The following is a 17,004-nucleotide window of genomic DNA, read 5'->3' on the forward strand; positions in this document are numbered from 1 at the left end:
GGCCCGAGGCCTTAGCAGTTACAAGCCACTGCCGGAAGAAGAGGCTGAAAATGACGCTGCTGAACAAGAGGAGGTGGCACTGGAGAGTTCTCTTGCAGCATTGGGGACGCCCCCAGTGCTGTTTGAGAGCTGGGGCCCACCCCCAGTGCTGCGAGAGAGCTCATTTACATACCGAGAGAAACCGGGATTGTAGGCGAACGGCGGCGTGGAGAAGACAGTGAAAGGTAGGAGAAGAATAGCCATTCTTAAGGCTATTCCAACGTGGTACCTAAAAAAAAAATTGTGTGATAGGATCCCTTTACGTGAATGAGGTTGAGCTGCAATACCAAGCATAGCTACTATAAAATGTATGCCGTTGAGCTTGGTAAGTAATGAAGAGGCTGCATCGCTCACCATAATGTTGCGGTCTCTCCAAACAACTGATTGTGGGGGGTCAGTGCATCGGACCCCCACCAATACGTTATTTATGACTTATCCTAAGAATACGCTATCAGTCCCAGAAGACCTCTTTTGAAGAAATCCATGAGCTTACTGCCAAAACAACTTCATATACAGTGTTGGCCAAAAGTATTGGCACCCCTGCAATCCTGTCAGATAATACTCATTTTCTTCCAGAAAATGATTGCAATCACAAATTCTTTGGTATTATCTTCATTTAATTTGTCTTCAATGGAAAACCACAAAAAGAATTGTCAAAAAGCCAAATTGGATATAATTCCACAGCAAACATAAAAAAGGGGGTGGACAAAAGTATTGGCACTGTTTGAAAAATCATGTGATGCTTCTCTAATTTGTGTAATTAACAGCACCTGTTACTTACCTGAGGCACCTAACAGGTGGTGGCAATAACTAAATCACACTTGCAGCCAGTTGAAATGGATTAAAGTTGACTCAACCTCTGTCCTGTGTCCTTGTGTGTACCACATTGAGCAGGGAGAAAAGAAAGAAGACCAAAGAACTGTCTGAGGACTTGAGAAGCAAAACTGTGAGGAAGCATGAGCAATCTCAAGGCTACAAGTCCATCTCCAAAGACCTGAATGTTCCTATGTCTACCGTGCGCAGTGTCATCAAGAAGTTTAAAGCCCATGGCACTGTGGCTAACCTCCCTAGATGTGGACGGAAAAGAAAAATTGACGAGAGATTTCAACGCAAGATTGTGCGGATGGTGGATAAAGAACCTCGACTAACATCCAAACAAGTTCAAGCTGCCCTGCTCTCCGAGTGTACAACAGTGTCAACCCGTACTATCAGCCGGCGTCTGAATGAAAAGGGACTGTATGGTAGGATACCCAGGAAGACTCCACTTCTTACCCAGAGACATAAAAAAAGCCAGGCTGGAGTTTGCCAAAACTTACCTGAGAAAGCCAAAAACGTTTTGGAGGAATGTTCTCTGGTCAGATGAGACAAAAGTAGAGCTTTTTGGGAAAAGGCATCAACATAGAGTTTACAGGGGAAAAAAAGAAGCCTTCAAAGAAAAGAACACGGTCCCTACAGTCAGACATGGCGGAGGTTCCCTGATGTTTTGGAGTTGCTTTGCTGCCTCTGGCACTGGACTGCTTGACCGTGTGCATGGCATTATGAAGTCTCAAGACTACCAACAAATTTTGCAGAATAATGTAGGGCCCAGTGTGAGAAAGCTGGGTCTCCCTCAGAGGTCATGGGTCTTCCAGCAGGACAATGACCCAAAACACACTTCAGGTCAGCACTAGGAAATGGTTTGAGAGAAAGCACTGGAGACTTCTAAAGTGGCAGCAATGAGTCCAGACCTGAATCCCATAGAACACCTGTGGAGAGATCTCTTGATGGCAGTTTGGAGAAGGCCCCCTTCACATCTCAGGGACCTGGAGCAGTTTGCCAAAGAAGAATGGTCTAAAATTCCAGCAGAGCCTTGTAAGAAACTCATTGATGGTTATCGGAAGCGGTTGTGCGCAGTTATTGTGTCTAAAGGTTGTGCTACCAAGTATTAGGCTGAGGGGGCCAATACTTTTGTCCGGCCCATTTTTGGAGTTTTGTGTAAAATGATCAATGATTTGACTTTTTTCATTCTCTTTTGTGTTTTTTCATTGCAAGCAAAATAAATGAAGATATTACCAAAGAGTTTGTGCTTGCAATCATTATCTGGAAGAAACTGAATATTATCTGACAGAATTGCAGGGGTGCCAATACTTTTGGCCAACACTGTAGGCTAGGGCTGAGTGACTAAAGAGCGCCACATCACCGTACGGTTTATTTAACAATGTAAGCAAGGACGCAGCTATAGGTTGGTGCAGAGGACGCAGTCGCTATCGGCCCAGAGCTTCAGGGGGCCCTACAACATAAGCAGACACCTATATTCTAGATAGCACATGGTATGTGGCGCCCCGGATATATACTTTGGATTGGGGCTCAGGAGTCGCACCTCTGAATGTAAGTTAATGGAGTCGCACTGCTATCCCGACAGGCTCACAAAAAGATGGAGTTCTGCTAGATATTCAGTATCCTCGTGGTCGCATTCACTTACATTGGTGAAAGAGTTGCAAGATGACATGGTCATAACTGGTTGTCTTGGTCAAAAGAGCAATGTATTCTATGAGGAAGGCAAATTTTCAGTCAGAGTTGCTGCAATGTGTGAATACACCCCCACAAGAGAAAGGAAAGTCCCTGTGGTTTTCAGCTACTGAAGGCTGTGCCTACCTGAGGTAACCCCTGCAATTCATGGCGGCCTCGATATACTAGTACACATTATGGAACCGCTATGTATACATTATACTATACAGTATATGATACTATGGCTTGTATACAATGTGCCTCCGCCATTACCAGAAGCCATCTTCCTGCAGGCGGGCACACACACAGAAGGCAGGCCGGGAGGATGGCGCCTCTGGTCACGTAGCCCCCTGCAGTGCTATCTGGGGCGGGACTGATGCTTCCTTATCCGGGGCGAGGAGGCCTCCCCTTCAGGCCTCGGACTGCGTTAGCTGCTTATCCCATGCCAGGCATACCCAGACCGGCGTGACCCATGCAGCGGGCACCGGGGAGGTGAGATGGGGCCGGACATTGTGTTACTATGGTGATGGAGGGTGCGGGGACATGTAATGGCCGCACACACCCCAGGGCTGCCGGGCACCGCTGACTAGGTAGGGTCTTATTCAGTCCTCTGCCCTTCCTCTATAGCTGTGCCAGGCAGAGGTATCACTTATGTGAGGTGTATGCACTAATGCTCCATCACTAGACTGCTGCACATGGCATAACCTAATGTGTAAGGGGGCAGACAAGAACAGGACATGGTCCTTTGTTCCCTTATCCCCACCCCCACCTCTCTCGGGGTATGTTCACACAGGACATATACATTGCAGATTTTCTGTTAAACCTGTAATATTCTGCTGAAAAAATGCAACTAGCCACCTGTGAAAAACTCTGACTGTGTGCACAGGCCCTAGTGATTCTCATCCACACCTTGCGGATTTCGCCGCTGTTTTGGGAAATCGCCGCATGTTAGTTATACCTACGGAAACGCCGGCGGTTTCCCAATAAGTATAATGGAAGCAGAAAGTCTGCAGAGGAAACCTCAGTGAACTTTCTGTTCGAAGCACCACAGGAAAAACCGTGATGTGTTATGGTGGGGCCTTATAGAGGAGATTTCCCATCCACATCAAGCGAACAGTACAAGTCTATGAAAGAATATTGTCTAGTGAGGTGTTCCTCACATCCCGTGATGATGCCAGGCTGTAAGGCCCACCTTTCTGACAGGTGGGAGATATCGGTGCCAAAATTAACGTTACCGATATTTCCTGTCTCGAGGAACATACCGCAAAACATGATGTGTGTTGGATTCAACTGACAGTGTTGTGCCTGCTATATATGGGTACAGCGTTTGATCGAGCTCTGTGGCCCCTTCTATCAGCTGATCAGTTTGGGGGTCTGACTTCGGGGACCCCACTCAGATATTGATAACCTACATAACTTTTAAGTTTTGAAAAAATCCTAGAGCTACACAGTGTCTCATATCTCTAAAATGTGTCCACGCCATGTTGCGTGACTATTCTAGGGTTGTAGTTTATCTGTAAAAAAAAAAATCAAAGTGTGGACGAGTTGCAATTGCACACAAAGACTCTACAGTCACTTGAGTCCTGCGACTCAAAATTCAGCAGCCGCAATGCATCCACATTGACAATAATTAGATACAATGTGACATTGCGATACTGGATCTTCATGCATCACAGGATGAGAGCAACGAACATAGACAGAGTCGGATGCAGATTATGTCCCCTCTGTCTGTGTCCATTCCCATTCACTTTAATGTAAAAAATGTGACCGAAGCTTTATTGTCATGATTGTTTACTTATCTATAAAAAAAGAAATGTCCTGCGGGTACGACTTCTTCTAGAAAAGTAAACAAACATGACGGAAAAAAACTTCCTTTGTGTTTTTTATATTACAGTGAATGCAGCTGGATGTGGATCTGTCTGCCTCAGTCACTTTATTGCCATTAAAGTCTGTTGCTCTTATCCTATGATGGTTGATACCATTGGATTATAATAACGGTAGTCTGCCATTTTACACAGTCTGTTTTCTCTTTGTTTCAGGCCCTTGGAGGGAGTCTCCACATCTGATGAAACATGAAGATCTTAGTAAGTGATGATCCAAGTGCACATTCACATTATAAACCAGGACAGTGGAGTCAGTAGACCAAACCACTGACTCCAACTCCTCCTCTATCTCCAACGTCTTCATAAATGGCTGACAGCTATGGTCAGTCAGAAGCAGTAAAGATCCTGTAAGCGTATGTTCACACAATAGAATTTCTCCTGGTATGTGAAGCTGAATTTTTCTGCTTAACCAAATTCCATGGATCTGCTGCGGAATTTGCAAATTCACTCCAATGGAGGTTAGGCTAGGTTCACATTTGTGACCAGGTGTCAGAGGATCAGAACAACAGACATTGGACCCAACGGTGACTGACAGACACCTCATTGACTATAATAGGGGCCGACAGGTGTCCATTGTTTTAAACTAAAACTGCAGGATGAAAAATAATTTTTTTTGTCTTGCGATTTTTGATGGTCACTGCGATGAAGTCGCCAAACGGAGTCCCCAGCGCAAATGTGAATCCACCCGATAATCGAGCATGACGCTTATGTTTTTTTGCTAACTGAAGAATTCTGCGTCTGACTCCCATAGAAATCCATGGAATCTGGTTTCAGGCAAAGTTTGGAGCTGATTTTGAGGTAGAATCTGGCTCTACGTCAGTGCCAAATTCTGCTGTGTGAACATATCCTAATTCATTGAAAAAACTGAATGAGATCTAATTAATTATACAATATTGATAAATCTGGCACAAATCTCAGACAGATTTTACCTGGTATGTGTGGACATTATAGACCCTGATGTAATGTCTGTTCTGTTCGCAGGGTCGGGTGTGTGTGGCGAGCCTGCTGCTTTGTGTCATCCTTTGGTTGTGCTGGATTAAAGCAAACATCAAGGAACCAGCAGAGCGTCCGCCATCTTTTCTACCTCGTGTACTGCAGCTCTGGGGATACAGCCGACTTCCAGATGGCGAGGTGAGGGGGGCACAACTACAGATTACAAGGAGTAATGTATTGCTTACACAAATGAAGGGCTCTCATGCATTTATAAGCTATGGATCCCTTTCTGCACGTTCTTATACAGAAGGATGCAGAAAAAACATACTTAAGTCATGGCCATGGGAGTCAATGGCCAATCCTATGACCTAGCCTAAGGATCAGTTACCAATTACCCCTTCCCGTCGTAGGCATTTTTCGATTTCCGTTTTTGACTCACCCCCTTCCCTTCCAAAGCCCATAACCTTTTTATTTCTCCACTCTCAGAACCATATGAAGTCTTAATGTTTGTGGGACAAATTGTTCTTCATGATGCTACCATTAATTATTCTGTACAATGTACTGAGAAGTTGGAAAAAAAAATTCAGAATGGAGTGGAATTGAAGAAAAAGTGTATTTGTGCGATTTTCTTATGGGCTTCGTTTTAAAGGGTCCATTCACATGGAAGAACATGGTGAGGAATTTGATGTGGAATTTCAGCGCTGAAAAGAAAGCCTGCCATTGACTTCAGTGGGTTTCTTTTTCTGCTAGCACCACACCAAATTCCTCACCATTTTCCTCCGTGTGAATGGACCCCAAGGCTGCGTTCACACAGACTTATTTGGTCAAGAAACTGACTCAAGTTCCTCCTCCTAAAAACGCCTCACCATAGGACTGTATGGTGAGGCGTTTTTTTTTTTTTTTTGGAGGAGGAATTTGAGTCAGTTTCCTAACCAAATTCCTGACCAAAAAACTCTGTGTGAACTCAGCCTAAAGTGTTCACTATGCTGCCAAAATGACATGTCACCTGTTTGTGTGATTCCAAGGATACAAAATTTACATGGTTTTATCTACATTTTAACCCCTTAACAAAAATCCAAAACTGTGCCAAAATTTTTTTTTCTAAAAGTCCCTGTATTCTGACACCCATAACAATTTTTATACTTCAGTGTAGATGGATGCATAGGGCGTCTTTTTATTGTGGGACCAGGTGTACTTTTTAGTTATACCATTTTGGGGAATTGCTATTGCTTTGATCTTTCTGTTCAAATTATTACTGTATAGGAAAAATATTTTTATAGATTTGTAGACAAGCACAGGGATACCTAATATGTATGTGTTTCACAGTATTTAAAAGGGCTCTATCATTGGGAAAACTCATTTTTACCTAAGCATATCTTTGCATAGCCTTTACAAAAGCTATTCCACACATACATTTAATTTATTAGTCCTCTCAGCCATTTTTGAATTAGCCCACTTTTATTGAAATGCTAATTATCCATCACGGAGCACTGGGGGAGGTGAGAGCCAGGGAAGGCTGAGGAGTCATCAGCAGCAGCAGCCGCCTCCCTGCTGTCACCTCCCTCTGTGTACACATATCACACAGTGCTCACTGAACTTCCAGTGCGCCGAGGTGGATAATTAGCATGTCAATAAAAGCGGGCTAATTCAAAAACAGCTGAGAGGATTAACAAATCAAAGGTATGCGTGGAATAGCCTTTCTAAAGGCTATGCAAATATATGCTTAGTTAAAAATGAGTTTTCCAAATGATAGAATCTCTTTAAATACTTTTATATGTGTTCTAGGGGAAAGGAGGCAATTTTATTTTATTTATTTTTTTAGATTTTTCACATTGATTAGACCAAATAGGAGGACTTGATCACCAGGGGTTCTGATCACTAATGCAATGCATTACAATGCTAAGGCATTGCAAAAAAAAAAAAAAAAAGGTAATTTCTATTGCAGGCTATCCTGCAAAAGAAAATGATTACAGGCAGGCCTGGCGGCCTTCACAAGGCTCCTAGCTGTCATGCCAACGGGAGGCCAGCCCTGGAGCTTGCTCCGGGTGCCGTTGATCCCTGGCAAAAAGGCGGTGCCTCAGGTGGCTTTGGGCATTAGCACTGGATACCCAACAGCTATGGCAGCCACCAGGTTCCCGTGCGTCCGCTCTCTTTAAACACCAGTACAGCAGAAGTTGAGAAGCGGTTAACGAACCTGTGGAATGGCCAATAAACATGTTAATTATTATGTACTGTATTTACAGAAAATTCTCAAAATCCATAATTAGCCATCAGGGGAGAGTAATGCTGACGGAACATCTGATGATGGCTAAGTATTGCAAATTATGTGGGCTCAAAATGATCCCTGTTTTCCCAGTTAATCCTCTTACACAAACCTCCTTAGTCCACTGCATCATCACCATTGTCTAGCTGGCTTGTGTTATCAAGTAGCTTTCTAGTCACTCAGAACTGTGCAATATAACCTAAAATTAAAATCTCAATTTTTTTTCTAAGGACGATTCTTAACTTTCTTATTTTTTTGCTCTGGAACCAAAAACAAATACCAACAATTGCATAGACAGCAGTTGTGGGTAGAGGAGCGTTCAGCCGGCAGATATGTCATGTATGTGGCCAGCTAAAGGTTACAATGAGACCTTTGGTAGTAATACTAAAGGGAAGAGGGAAGTAGAGGGCACACAATAATGAAGGTGGGCTGACACAGGAAGGAGAAGAAGTGATACCATGCTGCAGAGAGATGGCATAGTGTGAGCTGATGTGTTCAGTGCGAGTTGGAGCAGCAGCCTGAACTTTCATGCAGTTGGGCCTTGCGGTCAGTGTGATCTTGCTGTCATTGTGATCTTATCAGTTTAAGCTTGACCTGATCTCTGGTCATACCATTGGTAAATCTCACACTGACCTTCAGAAGAGCAGACGCTGCCACTAAGTACAGGTTTCTGCAGAGGACTGACCCAGAGGTGAACAGTGTCCTGCCACTATGCGTCATCTCTGTACAATAGCTAGTAGAAGCCTCTCTTCAGCCTGCCCCACAGTGTGCCAAAATCTATTTTTCCTCCTTTCAATTATATACCACCCCATAAGTATTCCAGCTTCTTATATTGCAGCAGACTTCTCCTCTGTCAGCTCCTTTGACTCCTCCACATTGTACTGCCATTGTCCCCTCAAACACGGAATAGCAAAATAATTGTGTTAATTTGATTAATTACCAACTGATACATTGCTAAGTGTTTTATTGGAGGGGATCTGACTGCTGGGACCCCCAACGATCACATGAATTGGTCCCATTCCATGTCTAACTTGAGCGACAGCATTCCTCAATAGGGTTGCCTGGGATAGCCAAGCAGTGTACCCCACTATCTCCAGCAGTCCTGTAGCGTGAATGCAGCAACCATGCATGTGTAACCAGTTGCTTTATTCATACGGAGGTACAAAGGACGTGTTCTCATCTGTGGTGGGGGTCCCAGCAGCCAGACAGCCACCGATTGAGCACTTAAAATGACTGGAATCCCCTTTTAAGGAGTCAGCAATGATTGCTTGTAATAGCATAAAGTTAGGTGTCACCCTGCTTTTCCTGAAGCAGACAAAACTAAGGAATATCAGTTATAATTTTTTTAAGGAGTTTCCAGGAATAGAAAAACATGGCTGTTATCTTCAGAAGATGACACTTCCATCCACCGGTTGTGTTTGATATAACAACTCTTTCCTATTCACTTCAGTGGACCTGAATTGCAATACCAGACATGACCTATAGACTATTGTGGCATAATTTTTTGCAACAGAACACCCCCCCCCCCCCCCCAAAAAAAAAAAAAAAAAAAAAAAAAAAAAACAATTCTAATAAATATATATATATATATATATATATATATATATATATATATATATCTCCCTATATTATAAAAATGAATTTCTGTCTGTCTGTTCTCTAATGCGAACCAAACGACTGGACCGATCTTCACCAAATTTGGTACAGAGATACTTCAGGTATCCGGGAAGGTTTAAGACGAGACTCCAACTCGCTTGGACGCACCGTTGCTGAGATACAGCATTCCAAACACAGTGCCCCCCCTCCTTAGCCAATACAAACCTGCAAGACTTTCGCTCATATTCCAACTGCAATACACACGGTCACTCCACATGCACAATACAACACTGATATCCAAACTGAGATACACGCATCAGAGGATTAGATACACAGATCAGCACACAGTATCACACGCCAGAGGATTAGATACACGGGTCTGCACACAGTCCCACACACCAGAGGATTAAATACGCACTTCTGCACACAGTTCCACACACTGAAGGATTTGATACGTGCATCTGCACACGGTTCCACATGCCGAAGGATTAGATACAGGCGTCTACACACAGTTCCACACTCCAGAGGATTAGATACGCAAAACTGCACACATTTGTACACACCATAGGATTAGATACACGTGTCTGCACACAGTACCACATGCAGTAGGATTAGATACACGCGTCTACACATAGTTCCACACGCCGAAGGATTAGATACGCGCCTCTTCACACAATACCACACAAGGGAGGATTAGATACGTGTGTGTGCACACAGTAACACACTTTGGAGGATTAGATACATGCCTCCGCACACAGTACCACAAGCCAGAGAATTAGATACGCGTCTCCGCACACAGTATCACACGGGGGAGGATTAGATACACGCATCTGCACACAGTACCACACGGGGGAGGATTAGATACGCGCCTCTTCACACAATACCACACAGAGGAGGATTAGATACACGTGTATTCACACAGTTGTACACGCCATAGGATTAGATACAAGCGTCTGCACACAGTAACACATGCCGTAGGATTAGATACGCGCGTCTACACACAGTACCACATGTCGTAGCATTAGATACGCGTGTCTGCACACAGTACCACTTGCCGTAGGATTAGATACGCGCATCTACACACAGTTCCACACTCCAAAGGATTAGATACGCGCATCTGCACACATTTGTACACGCCATAGGATTAGATACACACGTCTGCACAGAGTACCACATGCCGTAGGATTAGATACATGCGTCTACATACAGTTCCACACTCCAGAGGATTAGATACGTGCGTCTGCACACAGTTGTACACACCATAGGATTAGATACACGTGTCTGCACATAGTACCACATGCAGTAGGATTAGATACGCGCGTCTACACATAGTTCCACACGCCGAAGGATTAGATACGCGCCTCTTCACACAATACCACACAAGGGAGGATTAGATACGTGTGTGTGCACACAGTAACACACTTTGGAGGATTAGATACATGCCTCCGCACACAGTACCACAAGCCAGAGAATTAGATACGCGTCTCCGCACACAGTATCACACGGGGGAGGATTAGATACGCGCGTCTGCACACAGTACCACACGGGGGAGGATTAGATACACGCGTCTGCACACAGTACCACATGCCATAGGATTAGATACGCGCGTCTGCACACAGTACCACATGCCAGGGGATTGGATACGCGCGTCTACACACAGTTCCACGCGCCATAGGATTAGATACGCGCCTCTTCACACAATACCACACAGGGGAGGATTAGATACACGTGTCTTCACACAGTTGTACACGCCATAGGATTAGATACACGCGATTGCACACAGTAACACATGCCGTAGGATTAGATACGCGCGTCTACACACAGTACCAGATGTTGTAGCATTAGATACGCGTGTCTGCACACAGTACCACTTGCCGTAGGATTAGATACGCGCATCTGCACACATTTGTACACGCCATAGGATTAGATACACACGTCTGCACAGAGTACCACATGCCGTAGGATTAGATACACGCGTTTACATACAGTTCCACACTCCAGAGGATTAGATACGCGCATCTGCACACAGTTGTACACGCCATAGGATTAGATACACGCGTCTGCACACAGTACCACATGCAGTAGGATTAGATACGCGCGTCTACACATAGTTCCACAAGCGGAAGGATTAGATATGCGCCTCTTCACACAATACCACACAGGGGAGGATTAGATACGTGTGTGTGAACACAGTACCACAGTTTGGAGGATTAGATGCATGCCTCTACACACAGTACCACAAGCCAGAGAATTAGATACGCGTCTCAGCACACAGTATCACACGGGGGAGGATTAGATACGTGCGTCTACACACAGTACCACATGTCATAGGATTAGATACACGCGTCTACACATAGTTCCACACACCGAAGGATTAGATATGCGCCTCTTCACACAATACCACACAAGGGAGGATTAGATACGTGTGTGTGCACACAGTACCACACTTTGGAAGATTAGATACATGCCTCTGGACACAGTACCACAAGCCAGAGAATTAGATACGCGTTTCCGCACACAGTATCACACGGGGGAGGATTAGATACACGTGTCTGCACACAGTACCACACGGGGGAGGATTAGATACGCGCGTCTACACACAGTACCACATGCCGGGGGATTAGATATGCGCGTCTGCACACAGTACCACATGCCGGGGGATTGGATACGCGCGTCTACACACTGTTCCACACGCCATAGGATTAGATACGCACCTCTTCACACAATACCACACGGGAGGATTAGATACACGTGTCTTCACACAGTTGTACACGCCATAGGATTAGATACACACGTCTGCACAGAGTCCCACATGCCGTAGGATTAGATACACGCATCTACATACAGTTCCACACTCCAGAGGATTAGATATGCACGTCTGCACACAGTTATACACGCCATAAGATTAGATACACACATCTGCACACAGTACTACATGCTGTAAGATTAGATACGCGCGTCTACACACAGTTCCATACGCCAAAGGATTAGATACGCGCCTCTTCACACAATACCACACAGGGGAGGATTAGATACATGCGTCTGAATACAGGACCACATGCCAGATAATTAGATACACATCTCAGCACACAGTACCACACGGGGTAGGATTAGATACGCGCATCTGCACACAGTACCACACGCCAGAGGATTAGATACACGCGTCTGCACATAGTACCACATGCTGTAAGATTAGATATGCACGTCTGCACACAGTTTCATTTACTGGAGGATTAGATACGTGCCTCTTCACACAATGCCACACAGGGGAGGATTAGATACACACTAGAGATGAGCGAACACTAAAATGTTCGAGGTTCGAAATTCGATTCGAACAGCCGCTCAATGTTCGTGTGTTCGAACGGGTTTCGAACCCCATTATAGTCTATGGGGAACAGATACTCGTTAAGGGGGAAACCCAAATCCGTGTCTGGAGGGTCACCAAGTCCACTATGACACCCCAGGAAATGATGCCAACACCTCTGGAATGACACTGGGACAGCAGGGGAAGCATGTCTGGGGGCATCTAACACACCAAAGACCCTCTATTACCCCAACATCACAGCCTAACAACTACACACTTTACACACTCAATACCACCTCTCTGACAGTAGGAAAACACCTTGAAACATGTGTATTTGGCACTTGCAGTGAGGAGAGCTTGTCACCAGCAGTGAATTTGGCCCTTGTAGTAAGTTGAGGTTGGCACCAACATTTGTTTTGAAAATCAGGGTGGATTGAGCCTCTAACCAGCAGAGTTTGGGCAAATTCATGGTGGAGGGAGCCTCTAAAAACCCCAGTTTGGACCAATTCATGGTGGAGGGAGACTCTAAAAACCCCAGTTTGGACCAATTCATGGTGGAGGGAGACTCTAAAAACCCCAGTTTGGACCAATTCATGGTGGAGGGAGCCTCTAAAAACCCCAGTTTGGACCAATTCATGGTGGAGGGAGCCTCTAACCAGCCCAGTTTGGACCAATTAATGGTGGAGGGAGCCTCTAAACAGCCAAGTTTTGGGAAATTCATGGTGGAGGGAGCCTCTAACCAGCCCAGTTTGGACCAATTCATGGTGGAGGGAGCCTCTAAACAGCCCAGTTTGGGCAAATTCATGGTGGAGGGAGCCTCTAACCAGCCCAGTTTGGACCAATTAATGGTGGAGGGAGCCTCTAAACAGCCCAGTTTGGACCAATTAATGGTGGAGGGAGCCTCTAACCAGCCCAGTTTGGACCAATTAATGGTGGAGGGAGCCTCTAACCAGCCCAGTTTGGACCAATTAATGGTGGAGGGAGCCTCTAACCAGCCCAGTTTGGACCAATTAATGGTGGAGGGAGCCTCTAAACAGCCAAGTTTTGGGAAATTCATGGTGGAGGGAGCCTCTAACCAGCCCAGTTTGGACCAATTCATGGTGGAGGGAGCCTCTAAACAGCCCAGTTTGGGCAAATTCATGGTGGAGGGAGCCTCTAAAAAACCCAGTTTGGACCAATTCATGGTGGAGGGAGCCTCTAATTAGCCCAGTTTGGACCAATTAATTGTGGAGGGAGCCTCTAACCAGCCCAGTTTGGACCAATTAATGGTGGAGGGAGCCTCTAACCACCCCAGTTTGGGCAAATTCATGGTGGAGGGAGCCTCTAACCAGCCCAGTTTGGACCAATTAATGGTGGAGGGAGCCTCTAACCAGCCCAGTTTGGACCAATTAATGGTGGAGGGAGCCTCTAACCACCCCAGTTTGGACCAATTCATGGTGGAGGGAGCCTCTAACCAGCCCAGTTTGGACCAATTCATGGTGGAGGGAGCCTCTAAACAGCCAAGTTTTGGGAAATTCATGGTGGAGGGAGCCTCTAACCAGCCCAGTTTGGACCAATTCATGGTGGAGGGAGCCTCTAAACAGCCCAGTTTGGGCAAATTCATGGTGGAGGGAGCCTCTAACCAGCCCAGTTTGGACCAATTAATGGTGGAGGGAGCCTCTAAACAGCCAAGTTTTGGGAAATTCATGGTGGAGGGAGCCTCTAACCAGCCCAGTTTGGACCAATTCATGGTGGAGGGAGCCTCTAAACAGCCAAGTTTTGGGAAATTCATGGTGGAGGGAGCCTCTAAAAAACCCAGTTTGGACCAATTCATGGTGGAGGGAGCCTCTAATTAGCCCAGTTTGGACCAATTAATTGTGGAGGGAGCCTCTAACCAGCCCAGTTTGGACCAATTAATGGTGGAGGGAGCCTCTAACCACCCCAGTTTGGGCAAATTCATGGTGGAGGGAGCCTCTAACCAGCCCAGTTTGGACCAATTAATGGTGGAGGGAGCCTCTAAACAGCCAAGTTTTGGGAAATTCATGGTGGAGGGAGCCTCTAACCAGCCCAGTTTGGACCAATTCATGGTGGAGGGAGCCTCTAAACAGCCCAGTTTGGGCAAATTCATGGTGGAGGGAGCCTCTAAACAGCCCAGTTTGGGCAAATTCATGGTGGAGGGAGCCTCTAACCAGCCCAGTTTGGACCAATTAATGGTGGAGGGAGCCTCTAAACAGCCAAGTTTTGGGAAATTCATGGTGGAGGGAGCCTCTAACCAGCCCAGTTTGGGCAAATTCATGGTGGAGGGAGCCTCTAAACAGCCCAGTTTGGGCAAATTCATGGTGGAGGGAGCCTCTAACCAGCCCAGTTTGGACCAATTAATGGTGGAGGGAGCCTCTAAACAGCCAAGTTTTGGGAAATTCATGGTGGAGGGAGCCTCTAACCAGCCCAGTTTGGACCAATTAATGGTGGAGGGAGCCTCTAACCAGCCCAGTTTGGACCAATTAATGGTGGAGGGAGCCTCTAACCAGCCCAGTTTGGACCAATTAATGGTGGAGGGAGCCTCTAAACAGCCAAGTTTTGGGAAATTCATGGTGGAGGGAGCCTCTAACCAGCCCAGTTTGGACCAATTCATGGTGGAGGGAGCCTCTAAACAGCCCAGTTTGGGCAAATTCATGGTGGAGGGAGCCTCTAAAAAACCCAGTTTGGACCAATTCATGGTGGAGGGAGCCTCTAATTAGCCCAGTTTGGACCAATTAATTGTGGAGGGAGCCTCTAACCAGCCCAGTTTGGACCAATTAATGGTGGAGGGAGCCTCTAAAAAACCCAGTTTGGACCAATTCATGGTGGAGGGAGCCTCTAATTAGCCCAGTTTGGACCAATTAATTGTGGAGGGAGCCTCTAACCAGCCCAGTTTGGACCAATTAATGGTGGAGGGAGCCTCTAACCACCCCAGTTTGGACCAATTCATGGTGGAGGGAGCCTCTAACCACCCCAGTTTGGACCAATTCATGGTGGAGGGAGCCTCTAAACAGCCCAGTTTGGGCAAATTCATGGTGGAGGGAGCCTCTAACCAGCCCAGTTTGGACCAATTAATGGTGGAGGGAGCCTCTAAACAGCCCAGTTTGGGCAAATTCATGGTGGAGGGAGCCTCTAACCAGCCCAGTTTGGACCAATTAATGGTGGAGGGAGCCTCTAAACAGCCAAGTTTTGGGAAATTCATGGTGGAGGGAGCCTCTAACCAGCCCAGTTTGGACCAATTAATGGTGGAGGGAGCCTCTAACCACCCCAGTTTGGGCAAATTCATGGTGGAGGGAGCCTCTAACCAGCCCAGTTTGGACCAATTAATGGTGGAGGGAGCCTCTAAACAGCCCAGTTTGGGCAAATTCATGGTGGAGGGAGCCTCTAAACAGCCAAGTTTTGGGAAATTCATGGTGGAGGGAGCCTCTAACCAGCCCAGTTTGGACCAATTCATGGTGGAGGGAGCCTCTAAACAGCCCAGTTTGGGCAAATTCATGGTGGAGGGAGCCTCTAAAAAACCCAGTTTGGACCAATTCATGGTGGAGGGAGCCTCTAATTAGCCCAGTTTGGACCAATTAATTGTGGAGGGAGCCTCTAACCAGCCCAGTTTGGACCAATTAATGGTGGAGGGAGCCTCTAAAAAACCCAGTTTGGACCAATTCATGGTGGAGGGAGCCTCTAATTAGCCCAGTTTGGACCAATTAATTGTGGAGGGAGCCTCTAACCAGCCCAGTTTGGACCAATTAATGGTGGAGGGAGCCTCTAAAAAACCCAGTTTGGACCAATTCATGGTGGAGGGAGCCTCTAATTAGCCCAGTTTGGACCAATTAATTGTGGAGGGAGCCTCTAACCAGCCCAGTTTGGACCAATTAATGGTGGAGGGAGCCTCTAACCACCCCAGTTTGGACCAATTCATGGTGGAGGGAGCCTCTAACCACCCCAGTTTGGACCAATTCATGGTGGAGGGAGCCTCTAAACAGCCCAGTTTGGGCAAATTCATGGTGGAGGGAGCCTCTAACCAGCAGAGTTGGGGGAAATCAGGGTGGAGGGAGCCTAGTATTAGCAGAATTGTGCAACGCTTATGGTGGATGAGTATGAGGATGCGGAGGAATTGGAGAGGTTGAGTACAGACATGGAGTTTCATGTTGGGGTGCTTTACACAGGTGGGCACAAAAATGACGGCTCTACCCAGTGGTGGTTCATTTTTATCAAAGTGAGCCGGTCGGCACTCTCAGCTGACAGACGGGTGCGCTTGTCAGTGATGATGCCACCGGCTGCACTGAACACCCTCTCAGATAGGACGCTGGCGGCAAGACAGGACAGCACCTCCAAGGCATATAGGGCAAGTTCAAGCCACAGGTCCAACTTCGACACCCAATACGTGTAGGGCGCAGAGGGGTCGGAGAGGACAGGGCTGTGGTCGGAAAGGTATTCCCGCAACATGCGCCTATACTTCTCACGCCTGGTGACACTAGGACCCTCCGTGGCGGCACTTTGGCGAG

At 46.4% G+C, this 17,004-nt stretch overlaps 1 protein-coding gene across 3 annotated transcripts in view; it reads left to right on the forward strand.

Moving 5' to 3' along the window:
• The first annotated feature begins 2,942 nt into the window (after window positions 1-2,942).
• The window catches only part of ST6GALNAC4 (ST6 N-acetylgalactosaminide alpha-2,6-sialyltransferase 4), a 31,988-nt gene continuing 17,926 nt past the window's right edge, over window positions 2,943-17,004 (forward strand). For 2 of the 3 annotated variants that reach the window (XR_012711858.1, XM_075260489.1), the window contains exons 1-3: window positions 2,943-3,018; window positions 4,566-4,610; window positions 5,391-5,540. Coding sequence is in view for 1 of the 3 variants with exons in the window: in XM_075260489.1 (XP_075116590.1) it covers window positions 4,599-4,610; window positions 5,391-5,540 (162 nt within the window). In the remaining 2 variants the exon portion in view is untranslated. Of the gene's footprint in view, window positions 3,019-4,565; window positions 4,611-4,710; window positions 4,763-5,390; window positions 5,541-17,004 lie in introns of those variants that run through there. The other variant, XM_075260490.1, reaches the window with a different exon arrangement.

The sequence above is a fragment of the Leptodactylus fuscus genome, chromosome 11, assembly GCF_031893055.1.
Source record: "Leptodactylus fuscus isolate aLepFus1 chromosome 11, aLepFus1.hap2, whole genome shotgun sequence".
Lineage (NCBI taxonomy): Eukaryota > Metazoa > Chordata > Amphibia > Anura > Leptodactylidae > Leptodactylus > Leptodactylus fuscus.